Below are 26,228 nucleotides of genomic sequence, written 5' to 3' on the forward strand. Positions count from 1 at the left end.
TATCTATCTATTTATCTATCTATCTATATATCTATCTATCTATCTATCTATCTATCTATCTATCTACCTACATTTGAAGTAATTGCAATTGTAGTTTTGCCAATTATAATTAGTTGTAATTAAATTTTTTTAATAGCAATTACTTGTAATTGTAACTACAAAATTTCCATTTATAATTACTTATACTTGTAAGTTTTGTTCCTTAAATTTAGATGTTGTTGATATAATTAGTGATACCCAAAGTACAATTACAAGTAGTGGTAATTGGTTATTGTTCAATTAAAAATTACAAATAATTGTAATTAGAAAAACTTTAATTTAAATTACAAGTAATTGTTTTTAGTTGTTGATCAATTATAAAATACAAGTAATTGTAATTGACCATGCAATAAATTACTTTGTGTAATCATTACGTCCCATGCCCGCTATATATCGGCATGTACCTACATACATTTTCCACTTCCAGCACCACCATTTTGATATGCTGCTTGGGAACCACTGGTTTTGTAAAGTAATTTTCTATATTGATAGCGAAATTTATTTTTATGTAATTATTTGGTTCTAGATATTTGCACATTATAAAATAATTCAATTTATACTAACACATCTACGTTTATCGTCAATGCGCCCACGATAAATTCTTTATTTAATTTCAGAAAATTTCAGGAGAGAAAATTAATTAAATTTCCATATAGAATAATTAATATAGTTGCTCTCTTACTCAACAATTCTAAAATAAATGATCAAAAAAGAGACATTTTCTTTAGACAATTTGTAAAAAAATTGCTGTTAAGTCATTTCATGGACACAACGACAATATGTATGTGTGTAGGTACATACATATGTTTGTGTGAATGTGAAGATTTACATTTACATTTGTTTTACTAGATGTTTACCTGAAATTTTGCAGTTTGTTTGTGTTAACGTTTAACAACAGAACGTATTATAAAACTATTTTAATTATAAACTTGGTGAAGAATTTAGATCCTTATGTTAACGTTTAGATTAGATTTTTTCAAAATTTTTACACTGGTATTTATTTATTTTATTTTTATACAATATTTAACCCATATCTCTTTAAGTTGTCTAGTTATCACTTTGACACAAATGAAATAAATCAATTAATTCAGTTTTTTTCTTTTGCCATAAATTTGTTATACTTTCTATTAATAAATTAAATTAATTAACAATTTAAACTATTTAAGCACACACACACAAAGATTTATAAACAAAATACTTTAATTTCTTTGATTTTGTTTGTATTTTTTTCTGACTTTCTCAAACAACCGGCAAAAAATCGCACAATTTCATAAAGAATCTTCTTTTTTCTTATTTTAGTGAAAATAATAAAATATATATTATTGAAGAACACACTGTTTAATTTATCAATTGTATTTTATTATCCAATAAATATTTGGTTAATTTTTTTCCATTTTAAAGAAATTATTGTGAAATTTATTCATTAATTATGAGGCAACAATTTAATAAAATTTCTTTGATAATTTTTTTTGTTGTTGCTGTTGTTATTGGTGTATTTTCTTGCTGCTTCTTCATCTGGAGAGCACTTTACATTAAACGAGCGAGTTTGAATGTTTGACTGAATGAATGATTGTTTGTTGTAGTTAATTGTATCTTCAATTAAATTGTTGCACACAGAGTTCATTCATTAAAATTAATAAAATTGTTGATACAACACAACTTTAAATTATTCTCGTTAAAAACAATGCGATTGAATGCCAAAGAAAATATACGGCGCGCGAGTATAACAAAATAATAATAATAATAATTATTATTAATAATGTTTTACAAACAAACACTCTTACACACTTGGGCCATTCATTCGGCAACGAACAAACGTTCTCTCTTTATCTAAAGTACATTCATACATATACGCATAAACTACCCGACACTGACAACGGCGACAACGACGTTACGACAACAATAATGACATACGGTGGCGTTTGCTCTAGAATACTGTTTCATTCCTTCCTTCTTCGTTTATTTGTGTATTTTCTTCAATGTGTGTTTTTTTTTTTTTTTTTTTTGATTTTGGAATTTCTGAATTCTGCACATGGTAGTGGTGTCGAGTAGCAGCAAGTAAGCAGTTGTCTAGACAAAGAGAGAGCGCTCGCGAGTCCCAATGTATCCATTATTCACATCCACTAGCTAATAAAACAGCAGTTCTCAATTGTTCTAGACAGTTTGTATGTAAGTATTCAGGGTCAACGAATTTTAAAACTTAATGTTGATATGAACGATATTTAAATCGATCTTTTAATATTACAGATTCTACTGAATTTGAGTGTTGTTAAGAACACAATCTAAGGGATCTCGGGACAATTACACAGGACAAAAAATGTTTAACCCCAGTAGAATTGAATCCGAATTTGGATTAAAATTTAGAGTTAGATTTCAAAATATATAATTGGACCATATTTGAAACAGTAAACAGCGCGAATACATCTTTATTTATAAAATCTCTTATACCATCTGAAAGTTCAATCTATCGACTTGAAATAAATTATATGCAATTTTCATAACATAATTTCAGTTTCTTCTCTTAGGGGGAACTCAAAATACTGGAATTTGATCATTATTGATCAAATTCCTTGTAGTCTAGTGTTATTTACTACAATATGTTAATATGTTTCTTTCTAACAGTTCTGTTATTAGAACCGGTTGAGAACCCCACCCTTTGAGAAGCACAAAAAAAAACTTCTAAACAACAACAGCCACTACAATAAAATGCCGAATAAATTTGTTTTTGTTAAAATCAACAAATAGGGGTTTATTTCGCCAGTGAATTTTTCTCTTGGTGCGTGCATACATACATACATACATACATACATACATACATACATACATACATACATACATACATACATACATACATACATACATACATACATACATACATACATACATACATACATACATACATACATACATACATACATACATACATACATACATACATACATACATACATACATACGTACATATCTTTGTTTCGTTATTCAAGCTAAATTTCGGGAGAAGATACAAAATGATAATAACATATGGTTAAAAACTAAAATCCCAGCAAAAAAATCAGTAGATACAATTTCTACTACATTTGAATATATACTCATGCAAATATGTATGTATGTTAACAAGTATGTATGTATGTATGTATGTTAAATAAAATAATGTACATATACAAATCTACAAAGTTTATCAAAATTTTTCAAATTCAAGGTGTTTTTTTTTCTCTTGTTCTTTATATATTTGTACAAATTATTTATATGTATGTATATCTACTAGATGTAGATTATTACCGTGAAGGAATAACGTAGCGATTGAATGACTGACTGACTGAGGAATTGAATGAGCAAATGATTGCATGAATGAATGAATGAATAAAGGAAAAGCGAGCATGAGTAAATGTTGATTGAAGCTCGCTTTGTATTTATCTATCTAGTGTGTCAATATGTACGAATGTAATTACAATCAATTGTTTATGTAATAGTTATTATTATTATTTTTGTTTTATGCTTTTTTGTTCTACTATAATAATCGTTACTTTTGAAATTACCAAGACCTTACAAGGTTAGTCGTTTTTTTGTTTTTGCTATTATTAGTCTGTCTGTTTGTTTACTTTGAAACGATATTACATACATTTTGATAAAATTTATTACACTAAAAAAAGTATTTGATTAAGATGGCAGTAAAATCTTTATGCCATAGACTAGTAATTAGACCAGATAAAGTATGGACTTTTACTATGGTCAAGTCTATAACTCTATCATGGCCTAATCTATTGACTATTTTATGGACGTAAAGAGTAGTCAGTAAACATCTGGATTGACTGGAATTGTTAATGGTTTAGTTTACTATCTTGTCTTTGGACTAGTCTACTGACATGACTAGTCTATTATTTGTTATATGGACTTTTCTATATACATGTATTTCTGTGGATGTAGCATACGGTCTAGTCTAGATAGATTGATAGATAGATAGATAGATAGATAGATAGATAGATAGATAGATAGATAGATAGATAGATAGATAGATAGATAGATAGATAGATAGATAGATAGATAGATAGATAGATAGATAGATAGATAGATAGATAGATAGATAGATAGATAGATAGATAGATAGATAGATAGATAGATAGATAGATAGATAGATAGATAGATAGATAGATAGATAGATAGATAGATAGATAGATAGATAGATAGATAGATAGATAGGCTACTCTACGGACTTTTCTATTTAGCATGAAGAATCTGTGAACGAGTATATTTAGTAATCTATTAGCTATTCTATAGACTTGTCTATGGACTAATCTATTGGCTGGTCTATGTATGTACGGACTAGTCTATCCTTTGGCCAAAATTCTTATAGAAATCTTTGAAAATTTTGCAACAAAAGTAATATTTTATTGCAACTTTGTAAGTCAGTTTTTTTTCCAGTGTATAGAATAAATAACAAACTACATATAAACATATTCCCAATATCGATTGCATGTACTGGCAAAAATCAACAAGTATTCATTTCATAGTCAAAGTATACAAAAACTAAATTGATTAAAGTCAAATACAAAAGTAAAATTATTATTTACATAGTTTTATTTCTTTATGTTGTTTTTTGTTTTTTGTGTAAAATAAGAAAAACTAGCATTTAATACAAGGTTTTAAATTAACTTACCATTTTTATTTTATTTTATTACATTTAATTGACTTTGAAATTAAAAACCATCATGTGTGTTTGAATTTTGATTATTAATAAAAATATTTATATTAAGATTTATTGCACAATAGTATTAGAGTGGTAGTTGTTGTTGTAGTAGTATGAGTATTTTTAATATTAAACTTTAATAAACCTAAAATTTAAAATTGGAAATTTAAGACTGAGTTCAATTTCAATTAAATAATTTGTAAAATATTTCTTATACATATTTTGTTTTTGTTTTTCTTTTGATTTTATTGAATTTTAAAAACATGAACGCTTTAAAAAAAATGATTTCATATATTTTTTTGTCTAACTATTGTCGCTTTATATTAAAATTTTTTTGTAATAAAATGTTAATTTTTTTTCTTTAATAACCTTTTGCTTTTGTTCCATTTACTTTTGGATAATATGCTTTCATTCTAATTGAGCCATTAAATTTAAAATTTATTCAATTTGTTTTAGTAAATTTCACTTAATTCTAATAATAAATAATTTAATCACTTAAATATTAAAAGTAATCTAGAACATAGAAAGAGAGAGAGAGAAAATAATTAAATTATTTTATGGGGAAATATTCCAATGGGATACTAACCACTTTTATTTGCTCCATATTTGTAATTGTTACTATCTTTGCCCACATAAAAATTAACATCGGGCGTGTCTTTTTGAGCACCATCACGCACGAATGATTTATTGTTGGTCTTAAATTGAAGACCCACACTAAAAGACATGAACAAAATTATTTTTATTTTTTTTTTATTAATTATAAGACGTATTTAATTTTCACAATAAGCAACAACAACAACAAAAAAAACTTACATTCTTATTGAGTTCATATCACTGGTACTACGTTCTTTATCCATCGATTTAACTCGTAAATATTTATGTTTCACATCAACGCCAGATGTGAATTCCTGTAAATTGAAAAAGACATAACAATATTAATATTAATTAATTTGTTTTATTTTTTTTTTTTAATTTTTATAAAACAAACTTACATCTCTCATCACATAAGTAATTTCTAGATTATTAACAAAACTATCGAAAAATTCGGGATACAAGTGCAATACATCTAATAGATCATCTCGATGTATTTTATGCAAATCACAATAGGTCAAGGCACGTACATTTGCATTTGATTTACCAATGTTGGGATAAATACAAGGATTTTCACCAAATATATCATCTTTACCTGTAATAATAAATAAACATTTTTAAATACTTTTATTAAAATTTTTAAATTAACAAATTTCATTTAAGCTCAACCTTCAACTAACTTTAATCACGTTCATCAATATTTGTAGAACATGCTTTTGGAGTAGAAAAAGTAATGCAGAAGTTGATTAATTAGCATTACTGAAATAATTTGTATCTTATTTCGTAAATATAACGTTAAACGTACGTAATAGAAAGTAATTGTACTAATTATTTGTCATTTTATTTTACATGAAGTGTTAATAGAAATTAAAGTACATTATAGAGATTTATATTGATACTTAAGGGGCCTTCACACGATCGCACTTTATGAACGTGTGAGGTCTTATGAAAAAGTAAAATAAAATTCCATTCGTATAAAAGAGAATAAAAGTGTTATGATTTTTATTTTATGGGTGTACACGATTGGTATAAAACAATAACAAAGTAAGATGGAAACAGCTGTTTCAGCCATACGACTGTCAAATTTTCCATCCATATTTTTTCTCAATTGTGTATTCGTTTGAAGGCTTAAGTTAACAAGTTGTGTCTGAAGCAAGTAAAGCCGGTTTCACACGAGCACAAAAGTAATAATATCTGTCAAAATTTTGTATAGAAGAATACTGATGGAATCGTCTAAACGCAATATGCACTAAGTATAATGTGTCCTTATGAGTTCTATATAGAGTACATCTCATAAGTTTATGCATTAGGTTCCTATTTGTCTAATTTTATGTTTCTATGTTAAATAATTTAAAAAAATCAATAAAATGGACTTGAATCACGAAAAAGAAGCATTCACCCCTATCGCCAATAGAAGTGAAAATTTTGTTCCCCCTAAAAAGCTGTTCAATAATTACAAAATTCCATCCAGTCGTAATTCAGGTCTGAGTTGGGGAACAACTCTCGCGTCATCGCGATTATTTTTTAAGCGCGTTCAGACTTGTGTTTGTTGCCTGGCTTTCGACAGTTTTGCGTCTCGCTCGCACTGGTGTAGTGTATTACTTCATATAACTGTTCAAAGTTATATGTTGTCTTCATTAACCTCGTGCGGTCGTATCACCTCAAGTGAGGTTATGTTTTATTGGTGGAGACCATAGAATACTCAAACGTTTATACCCTGTTAGAGACCATTGGAGGATTTCTTTTAAATCAACGTGGTTTATCCTGGCATTTTGCTTATGAGCTCAGCCAACAATTCAAATAATCCAAAAACAAAATTCCATCAACAAAATTCCATCAACAAAATTTCACAACAGGGGAATTTTTTTCACAACAAAAAAGAGAAAAGGAAAATATGTTTTACGTGAAATGATGATTGGCGATTGGGGTGATTTTATGAACCTCCGGGTTTAATTTAGCATTTCTAGGTTAAATATTATAAAAATTCAAGAAGTAGTGCTTTACACACATAATTGAGACGAACGACGAATTTTTCGGAAAGATTTTTCGTCGTCAAATCCAGAGCACTCTAAAGTATATGAAAATACACACAGGCAGAGCGTATAACGAATATAATGAACGAACTTCGTCGTACTGAACGATATTCGTCGTACTGAACGAAATTCGTCGTTCGCTCGTATTGTGCGTATGCCAAAACGTTGAATAACAAGAATAATCAGAAACATTAAATGTTAACAGTTGAAGACCGAATAAGTACCAAAAAGCTTTTCCTGCAGATTTTTTAACAAATGTACCAAAACAATCCTTTTGTTTACTCCAGGATCTACAATATTAATTTCATGCTTCTATCTGCAATATTATTTCATATTTCTGACTTATTTCACACGCACAATTTTCATCCCTTTTGAAATCTTGTATATACATTTTGCTCTTATCTCCGTTATTTATAGACCAATTTAAGAACGGTCTTCAAGAAAGCATGTCTGATAGAATTATTGAAGATTCAGATGTCGCTAATATATATCACTCATGTGTACTTACCCAATATAACTATAGTTGTATTTTCCTTTTGAATTTCTATAGATCCTCGGGCTATAAAGAACAAAGAGGTCAAAACATCACCCTTATGTACTAAAACATCACCAGGTGGCGCATGAGTAGTTTTAAATTTCAGTGATAACGCTCTAAAGTTTCATAAATACGAAAAAAAAGAGAACAAAAACAAATTAGTATAAAGAAATTTCTTGTAAATTTTGCAATGATCAATGAGTTTTCTTTTTTTTAGCATGAGTATGTGTAAATACCTTAAACAACCAGGACTAGCACCGGAAAATGCAGGACAATTTTGTAACAATTTACGATTCAAATGTAAACAAATATCAGCCTGTAGACATTCCGGGAAGCCCTTTAAAACGGAATTCATATCAATGCCATTGGTATAGGTCCAGGCATGTTGGAAATATTCTTCTAGACGCTGCCTTAAAGGATTGGGTATCTAGAGAAAGTATTTTCGTTCTTTATCAACACCAACATAAGAAGCTAACGAAAATGTACAATAGTGCTGGATATGTGACCAAAAGTTTTTGTTTTTTATTTTTAATTTTAACATTGCAAGTTTAGAAAAAAATAAACTAAAAATATAACATAAAAACCCGTTAGTTAGATTGCGATTTAATTAATCAGGTCACATGGCCATCACTATTATAGGATATCAACAGATTTACAGTGAAACATGACTATAACGTTTTTTTGAATGTGTGTTTGTGTGTGACATTCAAACGTTATAGACAGAATTTGACTGTTAATTTTGTAATACCTGATGAAATCTTATAAACTCTCGCACTCTTAACATTTGTGTATGATAGCGGGCTGTACCCGAATACAATCGTTGTATAATGGCCGAAACATTACCGAAAATACTAGCATACATTAAGGCTGAAATTAGTATATTCAATAAATGCTAATATATACATGGATGGATTCGTATACGGTTACAACAAAAAGTTAATACAAAAAGTTAACTTACATCCCACCAACATAACACATATTGTAAAAATTTTCTCTGCATCTGTATTTGGAGCCACATTACCGAATCCCACCGAGGTTAAGGATGTAAATGTAAAATATAGCGCGGTTATATACCGGGACTGTAAAATGTAAAAATGTTTTGCGTTAAAAGAAAAACTGTCATTCCCCATTCAATATCAACAACAACATCAACACCACACCCCAATTTTTAATTGAAATTCTTTTTTTTATTTTTCTTGATTTTCATTTTGTTTTATGTTTACCTTGATAGAAGGACCACCGGTTTTATTTTCAAAATAGGGTTCGTCAATATCATTTCCCAAAGTATGTAACCAGCCTATATTTTTTGATAACATTATACGTTCAGCATTACCAAGAGCATACCTAAAAAAAGGAATCATTACAACAAAGTCCAACAGCAACAGCTTTGAATGGACTTTATATTATTCCGTCCAGCGGATAGAAAGCGTTTATTAGACACTAGTTTATGTATGTATATGTAGTTAGGAACTTAGGTTAAACAACATTAACTGCACTAGTAGTTGTTGTAAATTTGAATAAATAAATTTTCAAAACAAATCAAAATTAAAACGCTTGATAATAACTTTTTTTCTTAACATTTAAGCAATTTTTTTTAACAGCGTTTTCATTCACAGAGCATTCCAAACACAAAAAAATATAGATATATAGCACAAACATTCAATAACATAAGTTTAAATAACATATGAATTTTTTTAAGTAGTTTTTGGGGGCGGGTTTTAAGCTGGTCCAAGTTTTTATCTTTAACGTAGTTGTAGTAGTAGTAGTAGGCAAATAATTTTGAATTTAAAAAATTATGTTCAGCGGCTCCAAATATTTGTTTAGTATTGTTTACAAAGAAAACGAAAACTGCTTGTCCATATGCAATCATATTTAGATTTTTTAAAAATTATATTATAAAAAATCTAATTTTATGATTTCAAAATAAAATATTGAAAATTTCCACCATATATGTGTTCCAAAGTGAAAACATATTAATTGTTAATTATAGTTATATCTACTATATATATGCATATTTTCCAGCAAAAGCAAATGATTAAATTAGTTGTTAGTTTTTGATCAGAGCAATCATATTTTGCAGCAAAACAGATTGTTTGATAAGTTCATAATTATGCTATTTTTATATAACAATTTTTGAAATGATTTATGATTAATATATTTTCATTCATCAGAAAAATAGACAACTTATCAAACAACGTTCTTGCTTAATCCGCTTTTTACATATAAAGTTATCGAACATCTTTTAAGAGATGTCACTTTATAGATAAAAAGTAAGACCAATTTTCTCTTAAATTTATTTTATACATTTATAAACAATATATATGCTAGATCAGTGGTTCTCAAATTACAACAATATAATGAAAAAAAAAACATAAAACTTCTCTATTAAGAGTTATATAGCATCTAATAAGTACCCAAAAAAAATCTAAAACGATAAAGAATTTAGAAGCGATACAAAAGTTTTCATAGCTCCATTTTTAATGGCTTCATGGATTTCAATAAAATGTCAAATGTCTTGAAACTAAGTGTAAAGGGGTTATAAATCCCAAGCCAGGGCATCCTAGATTTAAAACAATTATAGCACTTGCAGTCGGTTATAGGACACGCATTAATGTGAAGCGGTTATAAACCCCAAGCTAGGGCATCTTAGCACCATTGTAGCACATTGAAAGCTAAACACAACCAACATCAGGCATGCCCGATCACACAGGCAGATTATTTGAACGGATTTTTAAACATTGGAGAATAAACCCGTAGGAATCTGTTGCTATACGGACTAGGCCTGAGGATCTATATAGAAGACCCTGAAACAAAAATATACTATAATCTACTTACGCACAATATCAGAATGTGTAAATTGGATTAGAATAAATGTGTTTAACGGATTTACCGACTGCCAGACGGCAATTTGGGAGATATCAGATGACTAGGTTATATATATATATTTAAGATGGATTGTAAACAAATACTCTCACAGAGTTAAGCATTGTGTAGGATATGGGTACCAATCCCTTCATGAGTAGTCGGCAAGGCAAGGAAAGAATTAACTCGCTTTAAAGGGAAGGAGCTTGAGGTAGATAACTTTACGAACTCAAAACCTAGGAGGGCTGAATCTAAAATATATACAAGAGACTCCTATTATGCCGCTTTTAATAATGAAACTTTGGATAGAAATTATAAGTATTTTACGATCATAGGATTATGGTAATCCCTATACATATTTGGACTTTGGCAGATTTAGAAGAATGTAGATCATGTAGAGAGTACAGTTCTTTGTCGAGCTTTCATCAAAATTAAAGTCAAATAACTTGGGAGTGTTATTATATCGTAATACGAAAACTGGTTGGAAAATTTTTAGGAATTACCGAACATCTGGCGATAATACCAAACATTTTTCAAGAAAAATAGTACACAACAGGCACTATAATGGTTTACATCCTCCTTTCAACTTATCCTATTTTATCTAAGAAATTCACAAGACATTTGCTATCTTTATAAAAAAAAATATCTAACATTCTTTTGAAAACCTCTGAACCCAACATTTCTAGTCAATATATCACCTACTATGGAACGACAGTTATCTATAACATGAAATATTTTGACATTTTGGAACTTATCTTAAACAAAATGGGGTTATGCTTCGGAAATGAATAGATCTAGATATGCTAATTAATCTAATACTAAAGAAACGAAAAGAATTAACATTTTCTATAATTTTGATGATTAACCAAACTGTCGCAAAAGTATGGCTTAATTTAGGTTTTAAACAGCAGATTGCTTGACATATATATATGTACATAACGTTGTTGAGAACCACTTTTCTAGATATTGATTTTCTTTAATAAAATTATAACAATTATACATGGATGAAAATTAACAAGCGTTATTACATTAATACGTATAAATTTGATGCAAAAAAAATTCTCTAAGACAATGTTAAAATTACGAATAATAAATTATACACTGTAAGAAAAATATTAACAATAAAATTACAGCAACTTGTCAGAGTATTGCATAAAAATTGGAAAGTTATCATTCAAACTCTGTTCTGTTGAATTATCAAAAAATTTTGCTATAAAATTTTAAAAATTTTCTAGATATAAAAATTTTGAATCTAAATTTCAAATACATATTTTGAGTTTTGAAATGTGGGAAAGATGCCAATGATATAACTACATATATATGTATATATAAACAAAATATATATTTGGGATATATTTTCTAAAATAAATAAAACTAATTTAAAATAAAATTTTATAACAAAACTTAAATATTTCTATAACAGAGTTTGAAAGCCTTTGTAAGGCCTTTGCCTTTGTAAGGCAAATCCAATTAAATGGACAACACATTAGCATAAAGAAATATTAGAATAAAATCACATTACCATAGACAAGCCAACCAATGGGCAATTAGGACAAAAGTAGCCATCAGTAATACCAAAACTGCTGCTCCATATTCCGAATAACGATCGATTTTACGCGCAACTCTTACCAAACGCAACAAACGTGCTGTTTTCAATAGACCAATCAGTGTTGTAGTCTGGGAAATGAAATCATATTTTTAATATTAGTTTCAAAATATTTACAAAAACGATATTTAGTTATAAAAGTATTTTTTTTTTAACCTAAACTAAATAAAATAATAAATATTTATATATATGTATATGTATGTAGTTAGTATATTTGTATGTATTTATTTATTTAATATTGTATAAAATAAAAGCTCATCTCAGCATTCATGTATAGTTGTAACATTCTAAATTTATACTAGTTTCTATATAAAATCTTTTTTTTTTGTTTTTGTTAGTTTTTGTTACCTAGTGTTTGCTTAATATAAATGTTGTTTTCAAATTGTTCCATTATATAATTGTTTACTAAATATTTCATATTATTATTTTTTTATCTAAAAAGTGTGTAAAAAAACAACTGAAAATTTGTAAAAAGCATCTAAACACTGGAAAAAAGTATAAATTATAATAAAAAATAAAATGATCTTTTAAATATTTGACAAAAAAAAGAAAAACATAATCAACTAAATACACATACACAAAAACAAGGTTTCGGAATCAAAAAAAAAACGACACTAAATCTTTTCATGACACAGACACAAGTCGTTAAAATGAAACGTTCCTTTTTTTCAAAATTTATGTTTAAGTTTGTAATTTTTTGCAACAATCTTTTTTTTTTTTTTGTTTTTTTGTTATTTGGTTTTGTAAATAGTTCTGTTCTAAATATGTTTTGTTAGTTTCAAAATATACGAACCGAATTGCCAATGTTTGAATAAATATAATATCATCCTTATAAATGTGAATGTTTGTTTGACAAGCAAGACCTGAAAAATGTATAAGAATTCATAAAAAGCGCCGATGTCTTCTTACAGTACAATTTAAACATACAACCAACCAACCAATTCCTTAATTCAACTCTCTTTTGAAATTTAAAAATATTTTCTTTTTTTAATTAATTTTTTTCGGATATATATTTATATAGAGATTTGCGCAGTACCAGTTATGTTATGTATATAGATATATATATATATATATAAATATATAATTTTGAAAATTGTTAAATCAATAAAAGTTATAGATTTTTGGGTGACAGAAGCCTAACCAGAATATAAAAAAAATTATATAACTTGGTAAATATGTATGTATATTTCTTTTCTTATTTTTTTTTTACAGATACAGATAAAGATACAGTTACAGATATGAATAAATCAAATAAAAAAAGTACATAAAATTAATTATACACATTTTGGTTTTGAAATTAATTGTAAACTGCAATTATACAAATAAACAAAAAATAAATTACATAATAAGTCAATTTACAAGGTGCGCCTCATTGTTTGTTTCCCACATGCTTGGAAACAATTTGTTTTATATTTATCAAAGATTTGTGTAGAAGAACAATAATACCAAAGTCGAAAACTTTTTTAATTTTGAGATAAAATAATAAACGTAATTTTATCAATTAATTCGGGAATTTTAAGTTATATAAGGAAATCCTAATTATTTATCATTCGCGTCATATTAGATCCAAATTTAATTTAATTTTCATATACATCAAAATGTTACATATACATCAAAATTAATATGCTCAATATATTTATATCGCTTTCTGCTGTTAAAGAATCACGATAATTATAAACAAGACTCATAACTGACAAGGCTCAATCTAAACAAGGCTCATAAATGACGTTGCAAATGTAATAATAATATTTATACAATTGCCGTCAAACTAGAACTGAACTAGAACTGAACTAGAACTGAACTAGAACTGAACTAGAACTAGAACTGAACTAGAACTGAACTAGAACTGAACTAGAACTGAACTAGAACTGAACTAGAACTGATCTAGAACTGAACTAGAACTGAACTAGAACAGAACTAGAACTGAACTAGAATTGAATTAGAACTGAACTAGAATTGAACTAGAACTGAACTAGAACTGAACTAGAACTAGAACTGAACTATTACAAAAAGAATACAGGAATTATAAACATCGCATTCAACTGCAATGAATTTTTGAATACAGCTTTGGTCCAATAAATCTGTTTGTTTTACAACAGATCTTATGAACTGCTTTTCTTTTAAACTCAAATAAATATTAATTAAAAATAAACTTACCCCCATATTCATAAACAAATTTTTATTTTATAAACGATTTATAAATCAAATTTCGTATGGAAATTTTGTTTTATAAACTTTTTATAAAATAAAGTGCTGTTTATGAATAAGGGGTTTAAACTTTAAAGCTTTATGTAGTATTTATTAAAAAATAAAAATTGCAAATTACAAAACTTCTCCTTAATTGTGACAACATAGCTTTTCCGAACACACATTCGACATATTGTTATCGCTAAAATATCGTTTAAATAAATAACGTTACCTTTTTGTTTGTTTTGTAAAAAAGGTTTCAAAACCCTAAAGAGTTTTATAATCTAGATTTAAAATTTACTGAAAAAAAGTATTTATTATTAAGAGTTTAAAAAAAGAATAACTTTAGCTAGATTTATTTAAAATTGCCTAAGTTTCAAGCCATTCAAAAATATAGAAAGAAGAAAATATTTTTAAAAAGAAAAAAATAAAAAATGCAAAATTTAAAAAAAAAAACTTAAAGAAATCAAATTATTAAAATAAATTGAAAATAATTAGTTTTGTTGTCTGTTTTTTTTTTACTTCATATATGTAAATATATATTCTGTCCATATCTGTAGTTGTTACTTAATTTTTATAGTTAAAAGCATTGTGTGTATTTCATGAAACCAAAATAATTAAAAGAATTGTTAAATTAATTAATTATTTAATTAGTTAAGTAGGTACATATTTATACATAGTACAAAGTGCTAAATAGTTTATAGAAGAATTCATTTTGATTTAATTTGTTTTGTTGTAAAAGTGCATTGTTGTTGTTATTGGTAAAATTGTTTGTTTTATTTTAGAAGTACAAGTTGTTGTTTTTGTATTTACAGGCAATACAATATCTGGCCAAATTGTCTAATACTTACAAGTTGTTAAATTTTTTAATTAATTTATTTTTTTGTTTTTGTTTTTGCTTTTCTGTTAAGTAGTGAATCATAATTATTGCTTGAATTATTTTTGAGCTCAAACTGAATTTGTTTAAAACAAAAACATGATTGTTTGTAACTACCACCTAAATAATACCCTCTCAATTACATACAGATAGATTTATAGATTGATAGTTAAATACTTAATCGATTAGGAAAACAAAAGTATTGACTTTAATTTGATTTATAGTTATTTAAATTTATATATTCTTGCAAAGTAGTAGTAAAAATTATTGAAAAATTTTAAAGAAAAAAAACAAAATAAATCGTGTATGTAGTGGAATATTAAAGTTTTTTTATTTTTTTTTTTTTTAAAGTAGAAACTGGCTTTTAATACCTCTTCATTATCCAAGCCAAGCTGTAAAATATTTTTGTTAAAATTAAATTCTGAATTAAATATAAAATTGTTTTCTTAATGTAGTATTAAAATTGATTTTTTTTATTTAATTTTTGTAAAATAAGAAGAAAATTGTTATGAACTGAAATGAACTAAAGTGGGTGGACGTGAGTGGGTGGTTGTGTAAGAAAAAGAAATGCATAATTTTCTTTTAATTATTTTAATAAAATCAAAATTAAAAGTATATTTTTTTTTGCCAATTAAACAAAATACTATTTATGTTCATGTGTTGCAATGATTACGTCGATTCTAGCAGAATTGAGTTCCTCAAATTTAGCGCAATGAAAATGTATAGATATTTTTAATTTTGATTTTTGAAAGATCTTAACAAAGTTTTAATAATGGTTTACAATTTTGAAATATAATAAATACACAAACTATTTTTTTAATATTTTTTAAAATTTTGTTTTTGAAATGTGAAATTCTACCAACAAAAATTTATTTAGTTTTTTTTTATTTTAAGGTGTAGTCTATTATATTTAGAGTAAAAACGAGTAAAATCGGAAATATACTACCAGGCCTAACGTAAATATTTAGAATAATATATTAATAATATTAATATTATTTAATATGAAAAAAACTATGAGAAACAAACATGCAAGAGACCATTATTTTGATAATGCCTGTAAAACAATTTTATTATTTTTATGAATTCAATTTGTTTGTAAAACAATCACAAAAGAATTTTTTTTAATTTTGTCATACGTCATGTCTCACAGTGTTATCTATCCATTAAATGAAACTAAATTGGCTGCGGGAAACAATATCTTTCCATTCATACTTTACGTTTTAATATTTGAGGGGGGATTAAAATATTACACTGATTCAAGTTAAAGGAGGAATAGTTAAAAACAATGCTTTTAGTGAGATCTGAACTAGAACTGAACTCTAGCTGATATAGATCTGAAAGGGGAGTGAAACGCAACCGAGCTATAACTGAACTCTAACTGATATAGATTTAAAAGAGAGTGAACCAGAAACGAGCTAGAACTGATTTAGAAGTAATCTGGAACTAAACTAGAACTGAACTCTTTCTGATATACATTTAAAAGAGATGTGAACTAGAACCGAGCTAGAAATGAACTAGAAGTAATCTGAAACTAACTGAACTAGACCTGAAGTAGAACTGAACTAAAACTGAACTAGAACTAAACTATAACTGAACTAGAACTGAACTAGAACTAAAGTAGAACTGAACTAATACAGAACTAGAACTGAAGTAGAATTGAACTAGAACTGAACTAGAACTGAACTAGAACTGAACTAGAACTGAACTAGAACTGAACTAGAACTGAACTAGAACTGAACTAGAACTGAACTAGAACTGAACTAGAACTGAACTAGAACTGAACTAGAACTGAACTAGAACTGAACTAGAACTGAACTAGAACTGAACTAGAACTGAACTAGAACTGAGCTAGAACTGAACTAGAACTGAACTAGAACTGAACTAGAACTGACCTAGAACTGAACCAGAATTGAACTAGAACTAAACTAGAACTGAAGTAGAACTCAACTAGAACTGAACTAGAACTAAACCACTAATTCTGATCGGAATGGTTTTAAATCCAATTTTAGTGATTCACAAGGAATTTAAAAATCATCCTCAATTTAAAGAAATACACAATAATAGACTGGCAGCACGATATCTATCGTTTTACGTTGGCTAAAAAGATCATTATAAGCCGATAAGACGATGTTGTGGTTGTAGAAAAACGACAGTACGATGTATTATTTTTGTTATACGAAAATTATTATTGGATAGAAAACAATGTAGATTTTATTATTTAATATACACATATATTTCTGATCAATTCTAAACAATTTTGCACAGGAAAATAAACAATAAATTGAGAAGTTGAGAAATGATATCAAACCAACTATTGTAAAACAAAATTAAAGTAAAAAAACAAATTCATTTTTCTACTAAACGAAACAAATGAAAACGTACGAACGATAAATAAAAACAAAACAACAAACACACATAAAAATTAAATTTTAATGTTTACACTTGGCTTTAAACACATTGTTATTTTTTAATAATTTTTTTCTAAGTGTATTATTTAAGGATAGATTGTAAAGTTTTTTTTATTTTCAATGCCAGCTACCTACTACGTTGTCGAAATATTTTTTGGTCGCCATCTTTTTTTAGTAAAACTGACTAAAATAAAAATAAAAAATACAACAAAAATAGTAACTGAAAAGGGAAGGAGTTGGGTGTAAAAATAGAGCTTAAAATTTAACACTGCGAGAAAATGTAGACACGTTTTACAATAGTAAGGCTCAATATTATGAAAGACATAAAAACATTAATTAATCTTTGATTATGGTTAATATTTATTTTTGCTTCGTTATAATTTATATTATTAAAATGAACGTCATGAAAAGGCTTAGAGTCGTTTAAAGCCAATTTTTAAATGAAAATACTTTAATTCAAGTAAGAAATCAAAATTAAATAGAAAATTAACTTACGTAGGCTTGACAGTGTCCGATTTTCCTTGTTTTTTTTTTTTTTTTTTTTTTGTTTATCAAATCTCAAAAATTATAAAAATTATTGCAATAATCGGACCAAAAAATAGCAATTTTATTAAACGAAATTTCAAAAATAAATAATAATAAGAATAATAGAAAATTGTAATCATATTAGAGTCACTTCAAGAAAAACTTACAGTATAGACTTAAAAAAAATCATTTACATATTTACTGTAAATAGTTTCTTTCCTTCGATTTTTGATGGGTTAGTTCGAACTAGAACTGTAATTCGTTGTTAATTTAGCTAAAATATCACGAAAACCTACTGGTGGGGAACTAGAACTGAACTTGAACTGAACTAGAACTGAACTAGAACTGAACTAGAACTGAACTAGAACTGAACTAGAACTGAACTAGAACTGAACTAGAACTGAACTAGAACTGAACTAGAACTGAACTAGAACTGAACTAGAACTGAACTAGAACTGAACTAGAACTGAACTAGAACTGAACTAGAACTGAACTAGAACTGAACTAGAACTGAACTAGAACTGAACTAGAACTGAACTAGAACTGAACTAGAACTGAACTAGAACTGAACTAGAACTGAACTAAAACTGAACTAGAACTGAACTAGAACTGAACTAGAACTGAACTAGAACTGAACTAGAACTGAACTAGAACTGAACTAGAACTGAACTAGAACTGTACTAAAACTGAACTAGAACTAAACTAGAACTGAACCAGAACCGAACCAGAACTGAACTAGAACTCAACTAGAACTAAACTGGAACTGAACTAGAACTAAAATAAAACTGAAATAGAATTGAACTAGAACTCAATTCGAACTAAACTAAAACTGAACTACAACTGAATTAGAACCAAAATAAAATTAAACTAGACCTTTACTAGAACTTAGATAGATTTAAACTAAAACAGAATTAGAATATCACTAGAACCGCAATTCGTTGTTATTTTTGGAAAGAAAAACGAAAACATGCTATGATGGAGAAATTCTGGAATGAGTTTGAGAATAGTTCAATCCTTTATAAATGTATATTTTTGGTTTGAGTTTTGACTGTTGCATTATCATAGTAATTAAATAGAAGAGAAAATTCTGAATATTTGATATAATAATTCAATAGCAATTAAGTCTACCTTACTAGCATTAGCATCGGATCGGGATGAAACTTTATAAAGTTATGTTAACTCAAGATTAAATTGTGACTAAAATTAACTCTTTAGTAAACTTAGACAAACAAATTTCAATGTAATTTGTCTTCAACTGTATTCCCTTTGAAGAGATTCTAATAATGAAATTAACATAAATAATAATAACCCACTGTTAACAAACAAATCAAACCCCTTCTTAATTATGTTTTACGAATTTTTCTAAATTGTTAAATATTTTGTTAATAGCTTCAAACAAAAATTAAAACTTGGCTAATGATGGACTAATAAAATAATAAACAAATTCTTAATAAATAAATATATATTTTTTATAAACAAATACAATTAATTTACAAATTAAAAAAATAAAAATAATAAGTTTACTATGCTTTTGTTTTTATACTTTAGTTACTAATAAATATAAAAAAACAAAAATATACAAATTATAATGTTTAATGTTTAGTAAACTTTTCAAACTTACCTCGTCCGTATCACTGCCTACCAAGAGTAAGTCAAATGGTATGGCCGCAACTAAATCGATTAAGAACCAACCACTTAAGTAGTGGACTGCAATGCGACCCGGATGCGAAACGACTTCATCTTGCCCATTAACAAAAGTAGTACGGAAATTTATTAATATATCAACAATAAATGTGACATCAACTACAAAAACGGAAAGGTAATTTTAACGGAAATATTAGCCGGGAAAATATTCATGATCAAAAGTACTTTATCAATTTATTTTTAGGGTGAGGAATGTACAAGTACAAGTACAACAACGACAATTATAAATTTTGTGTACTTTCAAAAAAAATAAAAAAAAAAGTAAAAATTATATTAAGTACTTAAGTATAAGATAAAAATAATTTCAGCAGTGGTGTTTTTTTAAGTTTTTAATTATTTACCAAGTTCTTTTAGGCAATTGAGAATGCAGTTAAGTAGCGTTTTTAATTTGAATTTGAATTCTATTATAAGTACTCTCTTACCTCGGCGTACAGCTTTTGTATAATGAGCGCGTTCAAGCCGCCTTAATTGTCAAAAGAAATTACCACTCGATTACACTACCTCATTGAGGTACGAAGAATGTCTTGACATTCATTCATTCTACTCGGTGGTTAGGTGTGTATGGTGGCATTTTGTTTTGACAATCAATAACGTGGTTATTTTTTTTAAAAAATATTTTGAATTAGGTATCAGAGACCCCATAAAGTATATGTATGGATTTTAAGGATCAGAAGAATAGGCAAAAATTTGTCAGTATAGATAAAGAAAAATATATTTATTGCACAAAATTAGTCTAAAATTGTGTATGTTTTGATGGAAGTGAATTTTTTTTTGGAAAAAGGAAACTAAATATTCAGGAGGACCACATCATTTCACAAAAATAGACTAACTCGTTCCATCATTATTCTCAATACGAAGTCCACCGCGGGAAAGTGATCATTTGACATGATAGAAACACACACACACACATACACCTTTAACATTTTGTTTTTGTTTTCAATTTCTTCATTCCGTTTCCAATTTTAGTTTCAGTTTTGTGCTTAATTTTGAAGTAAATAATTTGGATTCACCAATTTCATAGCATATATTCATAGAAATTTTGATTTCGATGTTTTTTTTTTTTTTTTTTTTTGATTTCGTATGTATTTGCAGTATTCTCCAAATCCTTATCCAACGAAAACTTTTCCATTTGTATATTTTACATAAAATATATCAGTATGGAATGCCAGTTTGAAATTGCTTTTTTGCGCCAATTTATTAAGAATTCTCTCACGTATTTTGAACTTCCTAACGATATTTTCATGTTCGTAGCATTATCATCAACTCGAATGAAATTCTCCATCTCTGCATTCTATGGTCATTTGACAAAACAACATTAATAGGTATAACATAATGATATCTGTGAGATACAATTTTTTATATGTATATGTAAGATATATATATATATATATAAATATATATATATATATATATATATATATATATATATATATATATAAAGTATATATATATATATATATATATATAATATATATAATATAATATATATATATATATAGTATATATATATATATATATATATATATATCATATATATATATTATAATATAATATATATATATATATATATATATATATATATATATATATATATATATATATATATATATATTTATATATTTATATATATTATATATATATAATATATATATATATATATATATATATATATAATATATATATATATATATATATATAATATATATATATATATATTATATAATATAATGATGCCCCATTTCCAATGATATAGTAATTGAAATTTGAGATATATCCGCTTGGTAATAACATGTTTTGTTCAAAACCCACAGAATTTAAGAAAAATCATATTTTTTTAATTTTCAAAATTTTTTTTCGAACGTGAGAAAATTATACAAAATCTTTATGAATTTTCCTTAATATTGGCATTATCCAGAAATATATAAATATATAGTTTTTTTTGGCAAATTTCATGACTTTAAGCGTATTTTTGAGAAGTAGCTATTATTTGCTGATACAGTTTGTTTTTTGTTATATTTAATTGAAATGTTTAAATTTTTGTTTGTTTTGTTTCGAATTGAATTTGAATTGATATTCTTTGCACTTTGTTCCAATTACCTATAAGATCCACAATAACTATAGGATCACTGTTAATATACTTATTGGTACGTCTCTGATAATCTTGTTCACCCAATAAAAATGCAGCTACGTATGGTGTAAATATTGCCGTATACATAACCAAAATCAAAATGATCCAATCCCAGACAGCCTTGAATGGGGAATAATGTAAAATGGTCCAACGGTGTGTCTTAGCGGTCATATTTTTATGTTCGGGCAAAACATTTGCCCCAAGCGACAGAACCTAAAAAAATGCACATGAATTAGTGAGTGCAATCGATGTTATGTAAATTACTCACCGTCTCAACAGGATCCGGAAATTTAATTTCAATTTTTGGACTTAACAAAGCCTCCTTATCTAATGTATCCTCACCATGTTCGCTGACATGTTTCGACGATAGCTTGCGGCCAAATATTTGCGAGGAGAATTTATAACGACTATTGCTGTTGTTGTTGAGATTTTTTCGCTTTTCCTCGGGCGTAGTCTGGCAGCTGCTTTGCGCTATAGATTTTGAAAAACCATGATCTTTGCTAGCATAAGGGGCCTCGGTTTTATTGAACTTGCGACTTTTTTCGCTGATGTTATCAGAACCGGTCTGTATAAGAACCGCTTTATGGCGTTGTTTTTCACATTTATCACAGGATATACCGGGTCCTACACCGACCACTGTTTCCATAGGTTGTCTCATAGTTTTCATAGTACAGTTTTCCAATGACGTTAAATGCGAATGGGCGTGTTGGACTTGTGAAGGCAACTGTTGCTGTTGTTGCTGCGCCCGCTGCTGCTTTTGCTGTTGCTCATTTTCATGTTCATGTTGTTGCTTGCTGAGTTGTTGTTTCCGTTTATGCTGTATAGCTTCATACGTATTCGAGCCATATTTCTTGCCCTGCTTTAGATTCTCATGCAAACAATTTTTAATGTTTTCCAAACAATTCTGTGAAATTTCCTTTTTAGCACACTTACGATACATGAACTCATCCTCGTCGTCCTCAATATTTGAACGTACTATTTTATGATACATACGAAAGTTATTCGGGGTCTTTTGGAAATTATTGCGTAAAAAATATTTGCCATTTTCATCTTTGTAGGACAAGAGATTGGAGTTCATTAGAATGTCGGAAACAAATATACTTTTCTTATTCATTTTGTTGGCGGTGCACATAAGCGAGAAGAGTTCACGTTCCACAAATTTTTGCAGCTTGGTAGATGTTAAGATCTGATGAGCAAATTTCTTTTTGCGTGTCTCTAGTAGAGGAGTCTGTTTGTTCTTCGATACGTAAATCTCACACTGACGTAGAATTTCGTCCAATTTACGTATCTCATTAAGTTCTATGCAAGATTTTTGTGACATAATGTTGTACTACTACACTATAATGCATCTAAAATTAAACAAAATGTAAATATAAATATACTTGAATACATTATATTCAAAATTCTGATTTTTTTGTCGGTAACGAATTGTATTCAAAAAAAAAAACTGAATTGTAAGAAAAAGAAGAAGCATTTCGATCTTACCTACGTTTTTATAAACTGTTGACCTCTATTCTGCATTTCAATTTGAATCGAAGTTTTCTCGGTTTGGCAACTTTGGTATTTTGTATTTCGATACGACTCTCCGTAATTACGATCGAAATGCAGAATACACACAATTGTAAAGCATTGACACGAAATCTAATGGCTTCTTTTTTTCTTACGATTCAGTTTTTTTTTTTTTTTTGAATACCATTTTTCGATCATTGCGTAACTGAATGCGTAAACGTAATCGAAATGCAGAATAGGGGTGGTTGTTGGTGGTGGCGGAGAGTCGAATAGAATGTGCAGAATGCCAAAGTTGCCAAACGGAGAAACTTTCGATTCGAATTGAAATGCAGAATAGGGGCCAATAATTTTGACCGCTTTTCACCCATTTTACACCCTTCTTTGCGCCCTCCTAGTTTTGAAAAACCATAGAACACCCTCCAAGAATAGATCTACCAAATTTCAAGCAATTCGGTTCAGCCGTTTAGGCGTGATTGACGAACAAACAAACTGACTAACAAAGAAATTTATCTTCTATATATATATAAAAGAATAGCGTTACTGACTGACTGATTCATCATCGCACAACCCAAACAGCTGAACCTAGAATCATGAAATTTTGACAGTAGATGTGTTTTTGGTTATGTAGATCCACTAAGGAGGGATTTTTGGAAATTTGCACATTTACGGGTAAAAAGGGGGAAAACGGGTAAAACAGGGTTTCTTAATTATCTTACATAATATTAGTGATACAAGAAAAATGTTAAATGCACCTGTATCTACTCTTAAAATGAGCAGATGGGTGGGTGGTACTTTTTTGAAATTCGTACTTTTAAGGGGTAAAATGTGTAACAAAGGTGATTTTGGTACCTTTTTTAGCCCTTTATAACTTTTAAACTAATTAACATAATCAAATTTTTCTAAATATTTTGGATACATCTCTCAAAATTATGAGACACCTGTTTCGTACTTTTTTTAAAATTCAGTCCTTTTAGGATGTAAAAGGGATAAAACTGTATTTATGGTACTTTTTTTATCACATTAAGAAAACTTTTTCGGTTTATTGAATTATTCATATTAAATTACGGACTTACTCTGTAATATTTATTGTAATAAAATTTTTGCTATTTCACTGGGTAAAAAAGTACCAAAAAGGGGAAAAAACGGGAAATTTAATTTTATTCAAACTCATTGAGCCAACTTTTATAAAATTTCAAAAAGTAGTTTATTTACTCACTCAAAATAAGCTATTATTTTGGAATTCGAGTACTAAGGCCTATATAGGACCAAATTCGAGTAAATTGTTTGGTACCTTTTTTAAAGCACAATTTTTCTGGAATAAATGAATGCAGATTGGAATCGTTTAAGTTTTATCTGTGATATATATGTAGATTTAAATACGGAACATTTTGTAAACTTAATTCTCGAAAAAGTATTTTATTAGTACTTTCCACATAGGTAAACTTTATTCAACTTTTGGTACTTTTTCTTCCTTCAAATGATACTGAACTAAAAACACATGATTATTAAACAAACACGGTCCTCATTGAATAAGATTCTTTAAGAGACAATTTTTTAGTACTTTTTATCTCAAAAAAACACACGGTCCTTATTAAATGAGAATTTATTGAGAGAGATCTTTGTACTTTTTCGTTTTTCCATCGGAAACTTTTTGATATTTTTACGATATTGAACATAGGGTAGCGAAGCACCCAGGATATGCTAGTAATATATATTAGGATTATTATAGTAGACAAAATTTGAGAAGGATATATACATATATAGTATATACTTACATATGTATACTATATTTTACTTTTTATGACATATCATTCAAAGGACTTTTATTTTTCAATAATAGGTACAACCAAAATTGTCCAACTTTTTGTGAAAAATACTATTCTAGATTAGGCTTTTACTTAAATTTCGAAATATTTTGCACATAAAAACTAGTTTTTTTTTTAACCACTGTACATTAAATCGTATTAAATTTAAGTTTGTTATACATTTTTCATAAATTTTAATTGTTTCATAACCATTAATTGTTTTGTTGTTATGAATACAGTTGAGAAAAATAGTTTTAACGATTTTTTTATAAATTCCTAAAAAATATGAATATTTGAAGCAAATCAAATTGCAATTATTGTTATAACTAAGTGCTAGCCTAGAGTTTGTCCTCTTGAATAATTTTTTTTCGCAGGACAATAATATTACGGTGCATTTATATAATCAATCTCTTTTGTTATAAAAAAAACTGTTATTTGCAAAAATAGTTATTATATCTTGTGTTTTACATTTAGCCACAATTGTTTAACACTTACTTAATAGATTTTCAATAATTTTCCTATTTATTTGCAATTATTTAATAAGTTTTTAAATAAAAATTATAATTTTCACTACGCAACACACAAATTTTTCTTGCTTTTTCTTCAACAATGAATGAATAATTTTTCCTGTTTAGCAGCGTTGCCAACCTTAACGCGAGGCGGAAAAATCAATAATGTTAAAGCATTTGGTGGTGGACGGTTAACATAACATAAATTTTGAATGTTATTACATTCT

At 27.5% G+C, this 26,228-nt stretch overlaps 2 protein-coding genes across 5 annotated transcripts in view; both read right to left on the reverse strand.

Annotated features, from left to right (window-relative positions):
• The window catches only part of LOC111677993 (solute carrier family 12 member 6), a 41,423-nt gene extending 40,224 nt beyond the window's left edge, over positions 1-1,199 (reverse strand). The window contains exon 1 of one of the 2 annotated variants that reach the window (XM_023439209.2): positions 897-1,199. The gene's annotated coding sequence lies outside the window, so the exon portion shown is untranslated. The remainder of the gene's footprint in view (positions 1-896) is intronic. The other variant, XM_046953946.1, reaches the window with a different exon arrangement.
• Positions 1,200-5,092: 3,893 nt separating this feature from the next.
• On the reverse strand, positions 5,093-26,122 carry LOC111678052 (potassium voltage-gated channel unc-103). 3 transcript variants are annotated; one of them, XM_046954834.1, is made up of 15 exons: positions 25,988-26,122; positions 22,447-23,527; positions 22,148-22,391; positions 19,968-20,149; positions 15,785-15,805; positions 12,266-12,420; positions 9,105-9,225; positions 8,840-8,960; positions 8,630-8,748; positions 8,118-8,308; positions 7,855-7,997; positions 5,715-5,908; positions 5,536-5,630; positions 5,309-5,436; positions 5,093-5,235 (listed from the first exon to the last, which is right to left on the reverse strand). In XM_046954834.1, exons 2-15 carry the CDS (start codon positions 23,497-23,499, stop codon positions 5,225-5,227), a joined length of 2,778 nt encoding a protein of 925 aa, XP_046810790.1. In that variant the 5' UTR covers positions 23,500-23,527; positions 25,988-26,122; the 3' UTR covers positions 5,093-5,224. The 3 variants fall into 3 exon arrangements, with proteins under 3 accessions (XP_046810790.1, XP_046810791.1, XP_023295054.2); XM_046954835.1 differs by lacking the exon at positions 25,988-26,122 and adding an exon at positions 23,664-23,823; XM_023439286.2 differs by lacking the exon at positions 15,785-15,805.
• Positions 26,123-26,228: the final 106 nt, after the last annotated feature.

The sequence above is a fragment of the Lucilia cuprina genome, chromosome 6, assembly GCF_022045245.1.
Source record: "Lucilia cuprina isolate Lc7/37 chromosome 6, ASM2204524v1, whole genome shotgun sequence".
Classification (NCBI taxonomy): Eukaryota; Metazoa; Arthropoda; class Insecta; order Diptera; family Calliphoridae; genus Lucilia; species Lucilia cuprina.

Coding starts and splice junctions, on each gene's coding strand:
- LOC111678052 (XM_046954834.1), bottom strand. CDS start 23,499: ATGTCACAAAAATCTTGCATAGAACTTAATGAGATACGTAAATTGGAC. Junction 8,309..8,629: donor AGTTTATAAGATTTCATCAG/GTATTACAAAAT, acceptor TACTTTCTCTAG/ATACCCAATCCTTTAAGGCA. Junction 5,631..5,714: donor TTACTTATGTGATGAGAGAT/GTAAGTTTGTTT, acceptor TTCAATTTACAG/GAATTCACATCTGGCGTTGA.